We start from the raw sequence: 16,798 nt of genomic DNA, 5'->3' as shown, positions 1-16,798 counted from the left end.
ACATGATTCCATGTTATATTTTGATTTAAATTTCTTAAATTATTTATTTTATTTCTTTGTAACTGAAAGAGTTGAAAGACCACAACTTATAACAATGGCACATTTAAAAATTGTAAGTAATTGCTAGCACTGGCATATATATTTAGTCAAATAGTAATTTTACAACATAACAAAGCGAAAAACAAGTTCAGTCATCGTCGATTTTAAGCAGATACTCCTCGGCCCGCAAAGCCAGTTCACGGATATTCCTCAGACAACCAGCGGCGGCCAACTGGAGCTCCTTGTTAGTAGATCCAATGCACTCCAGCAGGAACGGAACCACTCCACTCTGAAGAATAAAAAAAAATGATAAATTTGTGATTCGGTTTTAGATACAGACCCAATAAGGGTTACTTTTTCAATGCCACGTTAATGTTTGTCATATAGTCAATTTGCTGTTTAGTAACAATGTATGTACTTTCTTAATATGATGTTAGGTAGTATAGGACAGAAAACTAAAAAATATTTTATTTAAATTTGTCGGTTAGCAGACAGTTGAGATTTTTCGTCATATAAAGAAATCGAATTTGTCTTTCTTTAGCTTTAGATTCATGTTAACTTTTTTTGACATGTAAACATGAACATTAAGATGACATTGGGAAAACGACCGTAATTCATTAAGAATAGCATCATATACCAAACAATAAGATGGTTAAAAAGTAGATCCTCACCTGGTGCATGGTAATGCAGTTTTGCGGATCCATCGAAAGCTTCTCCAGAGCCATGGCCGTGCTGCGATGCACCAGAGGATTATCGCTGGTCATGTAGGTGACAATCGGAGTCACGGTGCGCAGGCGTCCCAGCTCCTCGGTGTTATTGCCAAAGCAGGCACAGGCGGCCACGGCAGCTGCCAGATTCATTCGCAGCAGATCATCCGTGGTCTGGACGAGATCTGCCAGCTTATAGATGACCCTAAGATCGGTTAGGATGGCTAGATTAGTCTGATCCTGGGCAATGGTCGCTATGGCTGCACAGACGGCGGATAAAACCATAATATCCTTGGACTTTAGCAGACCCACCACCAGTTCCATGGCGCCCACTAGACTCCTGACCAATTCAGCGGAATCGTGGGCATTTCGAACACAAGGACATATGGCATAGGCGGCATGGGCCTGAACCCTTGTGCTGGTGTTCTTCAATAGAGACCAGATTAGTCGGACCGCATCTAGGTCCTCCAAAATCCTCATGCTCTCTGGGTCTTCGGCGCACTCCTTCAAACCCTTAGCTAGATTTTCCAGGAGGGGAGCGTGGGAACTGTTGAGTAGAGAGACCATGGCTGGAAGCCCTCCAGCCTGTCGCAATTGCTCTCGATTGCTCTGGAACCTCACACATTCCGATATGGCTCCGGTGACATTGGTCAGCACCTCGTCACACTCATCGTTCAGCAGGGCCACCAAGTTGTTAACAGTCCTCAGTTGATCCAGCACTTTGACATTCGCATCGGTTACGGCACACATCCAAATCGCTCCAGTGGCGCCTCGCAAAAGAGGCTTATTGTCCCTTATGTTCTTGTCCTTAATGATAGTAACCAGGGGCTCCAAGCCGCCCGCCTCCCTCACCAGATCCCTGGTATTCCCATCGAAGGCACACTTATAGATCGCCGTACTACCCTCCATCTTGAGTTCCGTGTTTTCGGAACTCAAATGGATCACAATATCGGGGATCATGCCCTCGGTGGTGATGGCCAGTTGGAATTTCGGTTCCGATGAGCATTTTCGAACGGTGCCCATTATGGGAATGACCACATCGATGTGGCAGGATTTGAGAAGCTGAGCCATTAGAGGAACTATTCCGCTTTTGCGCATCTGCTCCATATTGTGCTTGGAATCAGCTAAGGTAAAAAGGGCTCGGGCTCCAGCTCGTGTCATATCCAGAGATTCCAGGTCATCTGCGCTTAATTGGTCACGAGGTGTCTTTAAAATGCTAGAATGTATTCAGAGAATTCTTTTGGATTTCTTTAAAAACTTCATGATTGAATATGTTCATTTATATCAATTGTTTATTAAATATATATCTATTTTATCTTTGTTCCAAAATAAAATTTTGATTAACCAACAAATTGTAAGCTGACATTGATTTGGTTCTATGATATATAATATATACCAAACATTGTCATTGGTTTTGGAGATTTGTTTTAAAATATTATATTTGGTTAGACCTTAAAAAGTAAATGTAAAATATTATCCAAATAACCATTTGGCTATCCTAAGTAACCCCACAAAAATGTACTATTACTACTAGTAAATTCGTCAAGTTATAGTGAGAAATTGTGCTCTTCAGGATGGAATAAAAATATAGGCACAACCATTTTAAATTAATTGTCATCTTACCTCAATTTGATGTCGATAAGATCCACAAGCTTGGGGATTCCCCCACAGGTGCGCACATACTTCCTCGCCAGTCGCACTTTGCACACATTCGCCAATGTCTCGGCGGCCATGGTCTTTAGATCCTTCATCGAGGAGTTCAAAATGTCCACAATCAGCGGAATACCATCGAGATCCACGATGGTCTTCCTTATATCGATGTTCAGGGTGATATCCGAGAGAACGGTGAGGGCGCCCAAACAACACTTGGTGTCGCTGCACTCCAGTATGTTGACCAGGACATCCAGTCCGCCGATATCCGAGATGGCGAACTGATTGATCTGGGTGCTCAGATCGTAGTCCTTTAAGCAGCACAACGATACTATAGTGGCTGTCTGATTGCCCGCCTTGATGTACTTCACCAGTTTCTGGATATTATAGTAGTCTGCCGGAATTTCAGCGGCCCGGGCCACTTCTTTCCAGCGATCCTCCTCATCCGTGGACGACTCCACCTCCGTGGTATCCGAATCCTCGGCGATCACCTGCCGTTTGTCCTTGGAGAATCTGTTCGGACAGGATCCGCATTGTTCCCGAATTTTTCGGCCCCGATGCTGGGACGTCCCGCTACTGGTGACATTCATCCTTTTTCTTGGGTGGATTCCTTAAGAATTGGACCAGTTGTATGTCTGTAATAACTGTCGGTATGCCAGTTTCTTGGGCCTATGTATGGGAATTTGTTGTTTTTTTTTGTGTGGGAGAATTTTTAGGCTAGTCAATTGATTTAATACGGCGTGTTGCTAAGGTAACAAACGTAAATTTCAAAATTGCCCCCGATAAAGGCAAAGGTATCGATAATTCGATAGAGGTAACCATATTCCAATTTAAAAATTTGATTTTGGTTTTTATGCTAAAATTATTCATTAGCATTTTGAGGAGTAAGTACTGTACTTTATTAGGATATACACCTTGTGTTAACAGGTAGTATTGTAATTAGTTATACAATTTTAATAAATCTAAAAAAATCAATACAATTTTAAAATGTATTACCAAAAAACAAATGAAACTGTCGTAGGCTGGCGAGCTTTACATATAAAGAGTCTTTTGCTGGAGCATGCCTCATCATTTAAGACATTGTAATTATATTGGTTTCTAAATTTTCCTAACTCGACGCAACGTTCATTTCCACCGAGATTATTTGGTTCTCTTTCAAGCCAAACATTTAATGTTATTGGTTGACCTGTTGTAATCCATTTGTGATTTCCATGTTTCGCATGGTCAGTTCCCGAGGTCCAGTACAAGTGATCTATTTTGTTATCTAATATATATTGATTAATAAAATTCCATTCCTCAATAGTTTCAAAAGCTATTAGATCTGCCTTCATTTGGCTACAAGACTGAAACGCTTCAAACCAGTTTTGTTCTGCGGCGGGTTCAAAGTAATAGTATCCATTGCCGATCCTTACAAAGGGACTTGTGGAAATATTTTGGGGGCTATGTATACCTAATAGAAGTGTCAGTTAATTAATGAACATAAAGTATTTCTAATGTTAATCTTACCATCTTCAATATTTGGTATAATGCGATAAGCTCCAGACAGAGAAATCAGTCCCAAAATCGTTAAAAATCCACTTATTTTAATAATCATTTTGATGTTACTGCTTGGCAAATCCCTGAACTGATGTCTTTTATACCAGGCCAAAGAAAGTTATTTCAGCAGACAAATAAGAAAGCAACATAAGGTTTGTGTACCACTCTCATTTAAATGTGCAAATATTATAGCAAGGACTGGTTGATATTATTGATTCTTTGTTAAAAACGAATCTTTCTTTATTGAAGTGGAACAAATACTTTTTGGTATCTGCTAATTAATAGAACAAAGCTGCTTATAAAGCAGTACTTATGTCAAACTCCCGAAAAATTTAAATTAATTCGGGTTTTTACCAAAAGGAAAATGATGAAAAACATAAAAGTACTTTTAAAAATAATAAAACTTTGTTTATTGAAGTGAAACAAATACTTTTTGGGATGTGCTAATTTATAAAGCAAAGCTTTTCATTAAGCAGTACATACATATGTCAAACACCCGAAAGACTGAATCGAATTCAGATTCTTCCAAAAACCAAAGAAATGATATAAACAGAAGATACACCAAAAAATAAAAAAGGCTCTAAAATTATTTTTAAAGCACGTCGATCGAATTCTTTTTATATTTTTACTGCCAAACGGTTTTGCCAAGCGGTTAACTTTTTCCCGTTAGCAAGTACACCTACCCATAACAGCAGGCGCAACAACCACTCAAAGTGTTGGCAACGCGACGAATAATCGATATCTCAAAATTTGTGATAGCATCGATGGGGCCGAAGAGAAATCGATTTTACTACCAGCTCTAGGTTGTGTTGTTTGTTTTTTATTTTCAATTAAAATCCGCGATCACAAGAAGCAGCAGCTGCGTTGTTTGTTTACCAGCTGTCGTAATACCAGACAACTAATTTTGCCCGAAGGATATGGGAAATGCGAGTGGCAAGCGGGAGACGGATAATCTCTACACGTCGGAGGAGCTCCGCATGCTGGAATCGGCGTACAAAAACGCCTCTGGTGGAGCCCTCGAGAAGTTGACCCAAGACAGGCTGGTGGTAAGTGGGAATCACAGTGCCACGTGTGAGGTTTGAGTGCGAAAATCAATGCCCAACTGCAGGCTGCAATGGCGGAAGGGACAGGGTCACAAGTTGAAGGACGCGCGGATTGAACTTCCTTCAACATAAAAAAAAACAAGAAATCAGGTTCATGACAAATGGCCATATACTGCTGCGCTTTAACCCTTTGAAAGGGTATATTTTCAAAGAAACCTGAAGAGGTATCTAAATCTGTTAAAAAGAACCAGCATTAATTTAACAATTCAAAAAAACCAAATTAAATAAGTTTTTGTCATTAATAGTACTTGTTTTGAAATATTTAAAATTAAAATTAAATTTATTTTTTATAAAATCTCTAAAACTGAATTCGCTGTAAAAGCTTCTATACTTCAACATTTACTTTCACTTTATACAGATATATTTCATAGGTATTACTAATACCTCTACAAGCCCCAACACTTGTATTGTTACCTTCTCAATTACTTATAAATAAGATTTTAACCTTAAAACGTCGCTGAGTACTTTATTAATAGAAAACTTGAACGGCAAACAACCTTATACTCTAATGACTTGTGGAAACTTAGCAATTCCTTTAATTAATACATCTACTCTATCATGAGTGCACACATTTGTATGTATATTGCTCATCCACAGTAAAGGTATTATCTTAACCCATTAAGCTTAAACAGTTTTATCGTACACAGTTTATAATCTAAAAAACAAATGTGATATAACACTTTTCGATGCCGGTTCAAAGCCCCCAGGTTTCCCAGTCGTTTTATTTTTACCGCAACAGATGACGGAAATGCAACCGTTCAAAAAATGTTCGTTTGTAACCAGATGATTCCTTAAATTGTTGCTTATTTGATCTATTTTTGGCTCATGTTTGATTAACACCACAGTCGCTAGGGTATAGCAAAATTCGATATCTACATACGTATAGCAACAAAGGTGTTATCAGTCTTAAACTGATAATTCCCTGAAACTCTGCGAACGGGTCTACAATTTGTCTAATTTGTTTGCGGTCGCATTTCGTTGTTTGTCTTGTGCTTTGTTGAATTTGCTTGCTAACGAATTAGTCGTGATTTCGATGACAGGGGTCGTCAATTAGGGCCAGCCCAATTGAATTAAAAATAAACAATATGCTTAACCGTTTCGCGGCATACCATATGGTCCCGCATTCACATAAATTTAATAATCACTGCACAGAACAAAAATGTTTTTCACCATGAAGTAATGGGGGGAATTTTAAAGTTCAAATAATAGATATTCGGGATGAATTCTTAGTATAAGTGTTACCCGTATTTAGAAAAAATCGATTTCTGTGATACCCTACATTATTAATAGAAACTTTTTGTTAGGCTCTTAAATTTTTTTAAATTTTATAATATTAATATAACCCTCCCAGCAACTTAAGCGTATGTTTCCTGTGTACAGCCCTCAATGGGTTAATCTGTGTCAGCGCTTCCCAGACCTTCGTTCCCTGCAAGAATTTGCTGACAGCAGCGGGAAAATTATGTTTACGTATCCGGTGGGCACTTTGTTTATATTCTTTGTTTTGTTTTGAAAACAGGAAACTTGGTCGCAAACCATCGAACGGTCGCTGGCCGAATGTACATCCCAGTATCTTTTTACACCGACAAAGCCTGGTCAGCAATGTGTCTACATACAGATGAAGAAATTCGGCGAGCCCTACTACATCATGGAGCGGGGAACCATTGACCAGAAAATCCAATTGCTCCTGGGCTCGATGGAAAAAACTGGAAATGACACCTTCAACAGCAAGCAACTGGAGCAAGTGAGTCTATAAATAAACTACTGTTTGTGGGGTTATTGTAAACATTATCAAATATCGTTAAAATATTAACAACTTATGTTTCCCGAGCCACCCTAAGTGGTAATCGGGGTGCGCTTTGATCTCAATTGTATTCCATCGGGAGAGCTTTTTATTTTTATTCCGGTCAGGACTTATATTTATAATATAAAGTATAATTTGTAATGTTGCTCAAACGAAAATATCACTAAGGCCCAAACAATAAATAAAGGAACTAAGCATTTAAATATTTGGTCAGAATGGTGTAATTCGGTTATTATACCCATTACACGTAAATTAAAAGGGTATACTAGGTTCCTCGGAAAGTATGTAACTGGTGGAGGAAGTGTTTCCGGCCCCATAAAGTATATATATTCTTGATCAGGATCAAAGCCACCGCTATGGTGTTATTGGTGTTATAAGCTAGGTGGCGCTAGCTACAAGCAAGCATATCTCCATCCATCTCGGCTTTCTCTTTAGATGAGTAACAGGTATTTGATAGTCGATGGCATCGTCTATACAGTTCTCTCTTGTTTTGGATTCTAATATTTAGTCAGAACAAAGAAGACTGTTATTAAGTTTTAATTGAAAATACTGTAAAAAGATGTGAAATTTTTTTTACGTTTTTTTTTAATTTTGATAAATATATCTCTACTGTATTTCTAATGTATCGAAATTAATAAATTTCATTTTTTTAGTACATCTACACGGTGATCAAGAGTTTCGTGCATTTGGAGAGCACCGCCAAATACTCATGCATCAAGGAGTGGCACGAGTTGGGCTTTATCACCACAGAGCGTTCCGCAGCCACTTTCGCCAAGGGCCTGATGCGGAATCTAGGCAGGGAATTGGAGCACACAATGCCCAGCGAAGCCTTGGAAAGATGGTTGCACCTCACTCCCCAGTTCCTGCAGATCTGGCGCGAGGTCTTCAGTCAGCTGTACTGTCGCCATGGTGGCAGCAAGCGCAACATAATCAAGGAAATGGAAATTCCAATTCTTCCAGAATTATGTGGTAAGAAAAGCGATAGCCACTTTAATCTCAAATGATTAATATGTATCCAGCAAACGGCAAACTTTTAAATGAGCAATTTCTTCTCATGTTTAGATGCTCCCCAAAGCAGTCACTATCGCCCAATCATCGAACTGCCGCACGTCATATATGTTAATGCTCAATTGCCCCGCGAACATCGTCACAAGTGGCGTTTTCTCTTCTCATCGAAAATCAACGGCGAGAGCTTCTCAACGATGCTGGGAAAAATCCTGGACAAGGGACCCACGTTGTTTTTCATCGAGGACGAGGATCAATACATATTCGGTGGCTATGCGTCCGAATCGTGGTCTGTGAAGCCTCAATTTGGGGGCGATGACAGCTCTTTTCTCTACACCTTAAGCCCTGCCATGCGGTGCTTTTCGGCCACAACTTATAACGATCACTATCAGTATTTGAATTTGAATCAGCAGACTATGCCGAATGGTCTGGTGAGTAATGTTTATAAGTAATTGATTGATTGCTCCGCTAATTGTTTATATCTGGTGCATAGGGTATGGGCGGTCAGTTTGATTTCTGGGGCCTCTGGCTTGACTGCAGTTTTGGCGATGGACAGAGCGTTGAAAGCTGCACTTCATATCGAGATTATGTGCAATTAAGGTGAGCAAAAATGAAAATGCACAAAACATTTTACTCTTAAAAAATGATTTTATAATTCCATATCTATATTTTCACAGTAAACGCAAGCAATTTAAAATACGAAACATGGAAGTTTGGGCCGTTGGAGATTTACCCGTAAAAGAAGGGGACGAAGAAGGCAATGGTCATGTAGGTTTTATTAAACACTTTTTTTAAAATAATTTATTATATTACCTGTAACCCTCAGAAACGTTCGGTGCTGGATAGCAACTTGGAAGATCGTGCTATGCTGGAAATTTCTGGCAAGAAAATGCATTCGGATGGTCTACGCGAACCCTCCATGGATGATTGATATTATATGAAACTATTAAGAGGAAAAGCTTTGTTTTATCATATTCGAGATTTAATGAGACCATGCCCATTTTGGGTGTGCAGTTAATAATTCGATTCTATTTCCTTTAGCCTTATTGCAATCCCTATCAAACACACAAAAAGTCCTGCGAACAAAAGAGTATTTGTTCAATCCATTCCTATAAACGTTTTTGTTTAGCTATTAATGTTTATATATACAATGTATAATGGATATAGTTTATATAATACTGAGAGTATTGTTGTTGCGTTTTAGATCTAAAAGTGTGAAAATGAAATCATTTAAATGGTGTAACAAACAAGCAAGCATAATAAGCAATGTTAAGTCGTCGAATTTTCCCATTTTCTATCCTACGTCAATAAAATGCAAAATATTTGCTGAATTCTAATGTATTTCCCAGTGTTTTTAATGTAATATTATGGAAAACAATTTGATATGAATTGGATTAATCACAGTGAATCGAAAGAACAAAGAATAAAACGATTCCCGTAAGATATTAAATATAGCCACTAAATGCACTCAGTAAGATGTAGCTCCAGATATTTTATTTATTCCATTGTGAGAAACATTTTGAATTATGAATTTTAGGTGGGTTTCTTTTTATATCAATTGTCTTATCGATTAAAACGCACTGCATAACATCTAATAGTAATCTTTATATAATTTTAGATATCCACGGCATAGCCGGATAGTGTCACCCCGGGTGCGATCTCCTCTTCCACATAGGATCCTGCCTCCTCGAAGGACCTGGCATTGCTGTCTTCAAAGCTGCGACCCACACTGGCAGGGGATTGCCTCAATGTGGGAGCCCTCTGCTGCTGGCCAAAGTTTCTAGACACCCCAAAGTTTCCCGATGATGAGTTGTAGCCCTCGTCCTCCTGGAAGCGACGACCTGTCGATCTTAGTTTGGGCGCCTGGAAGGTGTGCTGCTGACCACTGTCCGATCCGCGACGATTGTTAAAGTCATAGGTGTTGCTCTCGGCTCCCCTTGGATAGTTTGTCTTACGCAGCATGGCCTTGAAGTTAAATGGTGGATCCTCAGAGCTCTGAAAAGAAAATGGATTGAGAATTTTCCGAGATAAGATGCCATTATACTTACATCACCCTCGTTGCGAGCCATGTTCTGAAGTTCCCTCACTGGATCCGATGGTGGGTACGAGGATCTTTGCTGATAGTTGCGCTGCTGCTGGTTGGGATTATTGCGATAATGGTTGGATGAGGGCATCGGTGGTGGAGGAGGTGGAGGCGCCGCATAGCCCTTCAAGGAGTTGCGCCTAGATCCGGAGCGATGGACGCCCCAGTTCTGGTTGCTGTTGTTATAGTTGTTGCTGTAGCTGTTGTAGGCATTGTTATATGCGTTCATGTTCATCTGCATTTGATTTCTGTCCAACCAAGAAGGATTATTTTATTTTGAAAATGAAAATTAGTTTTCCTACCTTCTCAGCTGCTGGGGATCCCGAAAGAATCCCTGATTGTAGATATTATCGCTTTCGCCCATGCGATCCCAGTTGGTCTGGCAAGCCTGCTCCTTCTTGTATGCATTGTAGGTCAGGGCACAGGATGTCATCGAGGGATTGCGCTGCAGAGGACTATCCCAAGGCTCGTCGTCTTCCATGTGCTGCGTTAGGAGCTGATTGGGAAACGTCTGGCGGGAGATGGAGTTGGCCGGGTCCACCATGTACTGGGTGTCGTAGAAGGGAATCTGATCCAGACGGAAGGGCATTTTCTTCATGGGCACTGGCAGTGGTCCCAGCTGCGAAGAGTTCACCTCCCGCATGTTGATCCTCTCGAAGGGCACAGCCCGGGTGCATTTATTCAATCCTGCCACCATTCTTTGATTGTAGATGTGGACCTGTGGAATTATTGTTGGTTGTCTGTTAAAAATATTTTTAAGATACGCCTAAAAGAATAAAGCCAGCTTACAAATTTAAAAGTTAAGTGAAGAGAACCAATTCTTAATGCTCATAAAAATTTGACTTGTAAAAAGCGCATAAGACCTTTAACAAATACCTGACCTATCCTAAAAATTTTTTTAAAATATTTTTGATCATTATCTGTAACCAAAACATTAATTTCTGAAGCTAAGTTTTTAAAGAAACGCATTTTTAAACTTTTTACTTTTTAGGACATTTTAGTTAAAGCATTCATTATTAAAAATAAAAACAAAATTGGGATATAATAGTATTCTTTACTATATAATAGTATTTATTTGTACTCACCTGTTGTGACAGATTAACGAAATCCTGGAAGCGAGCCGCCCGGTAGTGCAATAGGACCTGGAAGATGGACTTCTCGCGCCACTTTTTGGCATACGGACGGATAAAGTCGGCGGTGTTCTCATTCAGTTGGCCGGTCTTCTCGTTGACCAGCGGAGGGAGGCGGACCCGGTCGCGGAATCCCCTATAGGCTGTGGGAAAATGGAAACGGGGGAAAGCCGTTAGAGTAACCCATTTGAAAGGCGGTCAGCGGGGTTGGACGGAGGAGAATGAGAGGGAAGTCACCTTAATTTAATTAAATTTTCATTTCTTTTCTACGCAGCACTTATAATTCATCTCTTTCCGCAGGTGCCGTCGATGTTAAGTGTTATGTCTCAGACAGCTATAAGCCGATTGGTTGCATCAGATAGAAACTAGAACCGCCCATCGGGGTGGGATCCACATTTGACACCACTAAGCGGCTTAAGTGGTTACCGAGACCCTAGACTAGTTGATTACTTTGTTTGTTTGCGTTTTCTAGATTTTATTGGTAGTAGTATTACGAGTAGTATCGATCGATATAGTGATATAGTGTGTATAAATGGTATATAGCAGGGGCCTATTCGTCGGCGGAGGCCTGTTCGATCTTGGATATTCGCACCGCCGCCAGAGCCTCGTCCATTCTGGCCTCGAGGAACATCTCCTCGGCCTCCGAGGGCGTCTCACTAATGTCGATGTGCTCCTCGTCGTACTCTCTTAGCCTATCCACCTGCGTTTTTTTACCTTTTTGTATTTTGGACGCGGCCACATCCTGATGCTCCGGACCCTTTTTGCCCACTAGGAGAGGATTTGAAATTACTATTTTATTATTTGCAGTTGTTAGTAAAACTTACATTTAAACACCTTGCCGCCCTTGACGCGTTTTCGTGCTAACAAAGCTCGCATCATGGATTGCACCTTGATGACCTTCTTCACCTGCACCTCGTACGACCTGTAAGCCATTCATTTTAGTAACCGTTTTTTAAGTTTATGAAATGGTTGCTCACCTGGCCAAGAACTCATCGTTATAGTACCGCAAAAATACCTTGGACTTGCCCAAGGACCAGCCCTCCATCTTGAGGCGCAAGAACAAAAGACGACAATTATCCTTGGTCATTTCCACAGGCTCATCAAAGTCAAAGGCAAGGAATTGATATCTAATAAAATACATAACAAATTAAGGAAAACTAATCTTTTTAACAATAATTTCTGGAGGAACGTAATTATTGAAGTTATTTTTGCTACGTTTTAAAATTCCAACTTAATTTTTTATATAAATATCTTTAATAATAGGTGTTACTCACCTTCTCAGGAACTCCTCAAACGCCAGCCGTGAGCTATAGCCTTTCTGCCGGGCAATGACAGTGTCCAAGACTCCCAAGGCCTTCATTTGCTGTTGGACGACATCCGAGTGGAAAGCTCTGGGTTTGTACTCCAGATCAGCGCGAATACAGCGGACAAAGTGCACGCCGAGATTTGTATTCTGGCTGAGCATTTTGAGCAGGGTCAGGCAGGTGAAGCGGAAGTTGGCCGCCAGGGTACGGAGATTATTCACTTGGGAGATGCAGCCGGCACTCAGTGTATTTAAGGCCTAAAAGGGATAATATATAAAAAGTACATCTATAATTTTAAAGTCCTAAGTTTTGACGAGATATAATATTTTTGAAGCCACTATTGAATTACTTAAATTTTTTTTAGTGGAACTAGCTTTTTAAAAAACGTATAATATTAATTTCCCAAATGGAACACTCACGTAGGACTTCCGTTCGGTTTCATCCTTATGCTGAATGGCCTCAAAGGGCATCGTGAGATTGCCAGCCTTGGTCAGTTGATTGGTGAACATGAGCATGATGCTCTCATCCAGCGAGGAGCGGAAAGTCTCGATCATTTCCGGCGGTACGAAGTCCCGGTTAATGTCGGTAAAGGCCCGCGTATCGTAAATGATGCGACCCGTGTAATGGGCCACTGATATCTCTGTGGCAGTGTGCTTCTTCACAAACTGGCTGTGCTTTTCCGAAACACGATCTATGGAGTAAGATAACTAAATCAAAAGAGCTATTCCAATGAGTGACACCTCTTACATACCCATAATCAAATCCTGATCTTGGCAAGAACGTGAGGCATCATCAATGATATAGAACAAGCCATCCGGTTTGGTTAGCAAATTATCCAGAGCGGTCTTGTTGTCATAGAAATTCAGGTTAACGGTATCGATATCCTCAGCCTCCATTTCCAGCATTTCGCTGATGAAAATGCGCTGGTTGTAATGATATTGCATCTGTTCGTTGAGAGTGTTGATCATCAGTTGCTCAAGACCGTTTCGATTGAAGCACTCAAAGCCAAACATGTCATGGATAATAATGGCATTGGTGTCACCACTGAGAAATTATAATTATTTATATAATCTTAGAAGTATTTATAATAATTCTACTTCTTCAATATTAAAAGAAATAGTACTACAACATGCAGATAAAGGTTAAATAATTTAAAAATGTATTAAAATATTAAAATTATTGAACTTTATTCTGCGATACTTACAACACTGCCCGTGGGAAGGACATGTTCATGTTGATCCTGTTGATGATGAAGTCCACCAATCGGGAGTACAGCGTGCTGGCCACCGCATCGCGGGCATCTCGAGCTTCATCAGTGCTATATTGACGCCTCTCGGCGATGCCGCCCTTGACCATAATGAAATTGGTAAGAGACCACATGAATTTTTTCTCATCCACACGCAAAAGCTCTGCAATCCGCGACACGATGTCGGTATTCTCCACTTCCGCAAATTTTCCATTCGGCCGGAAACGGATATTGCCAATATTCAAAATGGCAGACAGGACCTTACGAACGGTCTCCAGTTGTTTGTGATTAAAATCAATATCCCTAAGGATGTTCTCAAACTCCTTGAATTTCTCCACATTTCCCTCGGGATCGTCACGACGATATTTTAACTTTGTTGGGGGAACTTCTGGCGGAACTCGCAGATAGCGATAATTGCGATCAGCCTTGAGATTGTATTCCTTGAGCTGATTCTGCTGATTGATAAAGTCGTAGAAGTAGTAGAAAATATGGAAGTTGTGCTGGGTGCCATCCGTAGTGGCCACTCGCAACTTCTCCAGCATATACATATTGAATACGGCTCCACTCATCTTGCCGGTTTTACCGAAGGTCAAACAATATTGTAGAACACACCTGGTGGAGTCGTTGTTCACCGGAGTGCCTGCATTCACCAACATTAAGATGGCTTTGATGGAGCTCTCCACCCGTCCAGTGGCTCCTCGATTTCCTGCGCCCAGGTAGCACAGGTGCTTGATCAGCAGTCGGGCATTGGTCGACTTGCCCGAGTAACTTTCCCCGGAGAGCACAATGTGCTGTGGCTCCCGATGGTGCAGCATGTCCTGGTAGGCGATATCGGCCACCGAGAAAATATGCGGCTGATTCTCCGATCGCGACTTAAAGCGGTACTTGGCATGGAACTGACAAAAAATAATAAAATGGGAAGTAAGATACAACATCGAAATTAAACACAAATTAAAGATGCTTAAGGAATCACAATTCTTTGGTTCTTTAAGATATTAAAACCACTTTGGTTACTCACCTCAGGGGGAAATTCTTCTTTGATTTCATTGGAATTCAACGACAACAAGATATCTCCAATAAAACTATATGATCCTCCCGTCATAATGCGGTGACGCAATGATTCTATAATGCTCTCATCCACAGGATTTTCCAGAGCAGCCAAGTCCTCTGGGTACATCCTCTCCGGCTTCTCATCGAACCTCTTGACATAGCCGCGGTCCACAAACAATTCCGGCTCCTTGTACAAAGTCTTGACGTCACTGGAGAGTTCCAGCATCTCCGCGATGTCCGAACGCATCTCGTCCTCGTTCTCAATGAGTTCCGTAAGAAATGGATGCTCCACCATCTCGACCATCATGGGACGATTCTCGGCATTCTTCTCCAGACTTTCGGAGATGAAATCATTGATCTGCTGCGACCAATTGGTGGGTCGCATTAAGGTCGGCGGCGGATTGCGAATGATCTGGAACATGGCCCTAGTGGGATGCATGTCGGCGAATGGTGGCTTTCCATCGGCCAGCTCGATGGTGGTGATACCTAAGGCCCAGACATCGGCACGAACGGTGATATCTGGTTCCCGGGACTCCATAGCGGACACCACTTCGGGAGCCATCCAACAGGGCGAACCTATGCAGGTTCCCCGCTTTCCCAGGGTGGAATCCACCTGACGGGACAACCCGAAGTCGCAGAGCTTCACGCGCCCATTTTTGGTAAGCAAGATGTTGTCTCCTCGGATGTCCCGATGCAGGACATGATTACGATTCAACTCGATGGCCGCGCGGCAAGTCTCCCGGATGATATAGGCAATGTGCTCCTCTCGCATGCGACGATCTAGTTTCAGGAGCTTATTCACCATATCCACTGCAGTTCCTCCTGAGCAGTACTAAAATGAGAAGTTAGTTTTAAAATATTTTATTAAAATTAAAACAGTTAAAACAGTTTAAAATTTGTATATCAAAATACGATAGCAATATTATACTACTTTTGTCTATTGTTATTATTGTTATTACAGAAAATACCATATTCAGGAAGCATTTAAAGTTATGCTGATTAAATTTTATTTGAATCTTTTCTTACCTCCATGACGAACCAGATCTCATCAGGTCCGTTTGGTTTCGAGAGCTTGTACACCCCATAGAATTCGGGAAGATTGGGATGGTCACAGTAGTCCCGCAGAGTGCGGTACTCCTCCTCGATCGACACCTGGTGCTCCTCATCGTAGTGCTGGATCTTCAGGGCCACAATCCGATCGTTGTCAAGCTCCTTGGCCCGGAAAACCTTGGCATTGACACCCTGGGCTATCTCCTCGTAGATCTCGAACTTATCCGTAGGATCCGGCAATTGTGTGTACGGTAAATACATCCTGACTTAGAGGACTATCCTGAACGTTCGAAGAATATTCCTATGATGGTTCAATTGGGTTAAGCTTGGAAGAAGAAGTTCACATAAAGGGGTTGTGTAGGGGATTTCACTTGTCTTTTTCCATTTTGTGCAAATCCTATTATGCTTATGCTATGGCTCGTTTGCATAACACTTAAGAAATAGCATTCTAGTGGTTTCTTTTAATCTCTTCGTTTAAAAACTGCTTAACTTTTTTCTAAGCAGAAATTGATATTATGTTGTTACCTTAAACGTTTATTATAATTTACTAACGGAGAAGAATTAGATCCATTTTTGACTTTTTTATTGTTTTACAAATAAAATACTATTGATTTAACTCAAAATAGATTAAATAAAAAAAAAAAATTGGCTAAGGACCTTTCATAAATTTATACTTTTGAACAAACATTTCTGAAAATCTAACTCTCTTCAATTTAAAAATCAAATGTGTAAATTAAATGCAAAGACAAAACCAGTGTAAGCTTTTAATCCTTTGACGATATCCTGTTATCCTAAAGGACGTTAGAATATTCCATTTTTTTCTTGTAGAAACTTTATTTTGCAACTTGAACGAGTTGTATGAGGTTCACTTCAAAGATCTTGGAGCACTTAATCCTTCAGGACACACCTTTTCCGTTTCGGAGTGGCACACTTTTCCTGCTGATGTCTTTCTTTGGGGAAGTATTTATTTGAACTTTCGAACCGACCGCACGCATGCAGCACGTACCGCTGCCGTAAGCCAACTAAATGATGGGCCAATGCAATCGACGGCTTTTCACTGGCAAGGAAGGAAGCCATTCAATGGGCAGTACCTG

At 40.8% G+C, this 16,798-nt stretch overlaps 3 protein-coding genes across 3 annotated transcripts; 1 reads left to right on the top strand and 2 right to left on the bottom strand.

Annotated features, from left to right (window-relative positions):
* Window positions 1–117: 117 nt before the first annotated feature.
* Window positions 118–3,149, bottom strand: gudu (Armadillo repeat-containing protein gudu). The gene is made up of 3 exons (XM_017072821.3): window positions 2,370–3,149; window positions 711–1,962; window positions 118–328 (listed from the first exon to the last, which is right to left on the bottom strand). Exons 1-3 carry the CDS (start codon window positions 2,984–2,986, stop codon window positions 188–190), a joined length of 2,010 nt encoding a protein of 669 aa, XP_016928310.2. The 5' UTR covers window positions 2,987–3,149; the 3' UTR covers window positions 118–187.
* A 1,582-nt stretch (window positions 3,150–4,731) lies between these two features.
* On the top strand, window positions 4,732–9,182 carry LOC108019040 (MTOR-associated protein MEAK7). Its single transcript, XM_017086661.4, has 7 exons — window positions 4,732–4,978; window positions 6,552–6,776; window positions 7,490–7,805; window positions 7,899–8,272; window positions 8,335–8,441; window positions 8,519–8,609; window positions 8,668–9,182. The coding sequence occupies exons 1-7, from the start codon at window positions 4,850–4,852 to the stop codon at window positions 8,770–8,772; spliced, it is 1,347 nt and encodes a 448-aa protein (XP_016942150.2). The 5' UTR covers window positions 4,732–4,849; the 3' UTR covers window positions 8,773–9,182.
* A 131-nt stretch (window positions 9,183–9,313) lies between these two features.
* On the bottom strand, window positions 9,314–16,760 carry ninaC (STKc_myosinIII_N_like and MYSc_Myo21 domain-containing protein ninaC). The gene is made up of 14 exons (XM_017086647.4): window positions 16,612–16,760; window positions 15,681–16,005; window positions 14,623–15,486; window positions 13,563–14,500; window positions 13,110–13,402; window positions 12,778–13,049; window positions 12,329–12,615; window positions 12,032–12,181; window positions 11,879–11,976; window positions 11,769–11,822; window positions 11,010–11,197; window positions 10,227–10,642; window positions 9,890–10,172; window positions 9,314–9,836 (listed from the first exon to the last, which is right to left on the bottom strand). The coding sequence occupies exons 2-14, from the start codon at window positions 15,963–15,965 to the stop codon at window positions 9,456–9,458; spliced, it is 4,509 nt and encodes a 1,502-aa protein (XP_016942136.3). The 5' UTR covers window positions 15,966–16,005; window positions 16,612–16,760; the 3' UTR covers window positions 9,314–9,455.
* Window positions 16,761–16,798: the final 38 nt, after the last annotated feature.

The sequence above is a fragment of the Drosophila suzukii genome, chromosome 2L (assembly GCF_043229965.1).
Source record: "Drosophila suzukii chromosome 2L, CBGP_Dsuzu_IsoJpt1.0, whole genome shotgun sequence".
In the NCBI taxonomy this organism is placed as follows: domain Eukaryota; kingdom Metazoa; phylum Arthropoda; class Insecta; order Diptera; family Drosophilidae; genus Drosophila; species Drosophila suzukii.
Note: the sequence above shows the minus strand (reverse complement) of the source record. Positions and strands in the feature narration are given on the sequence as shown.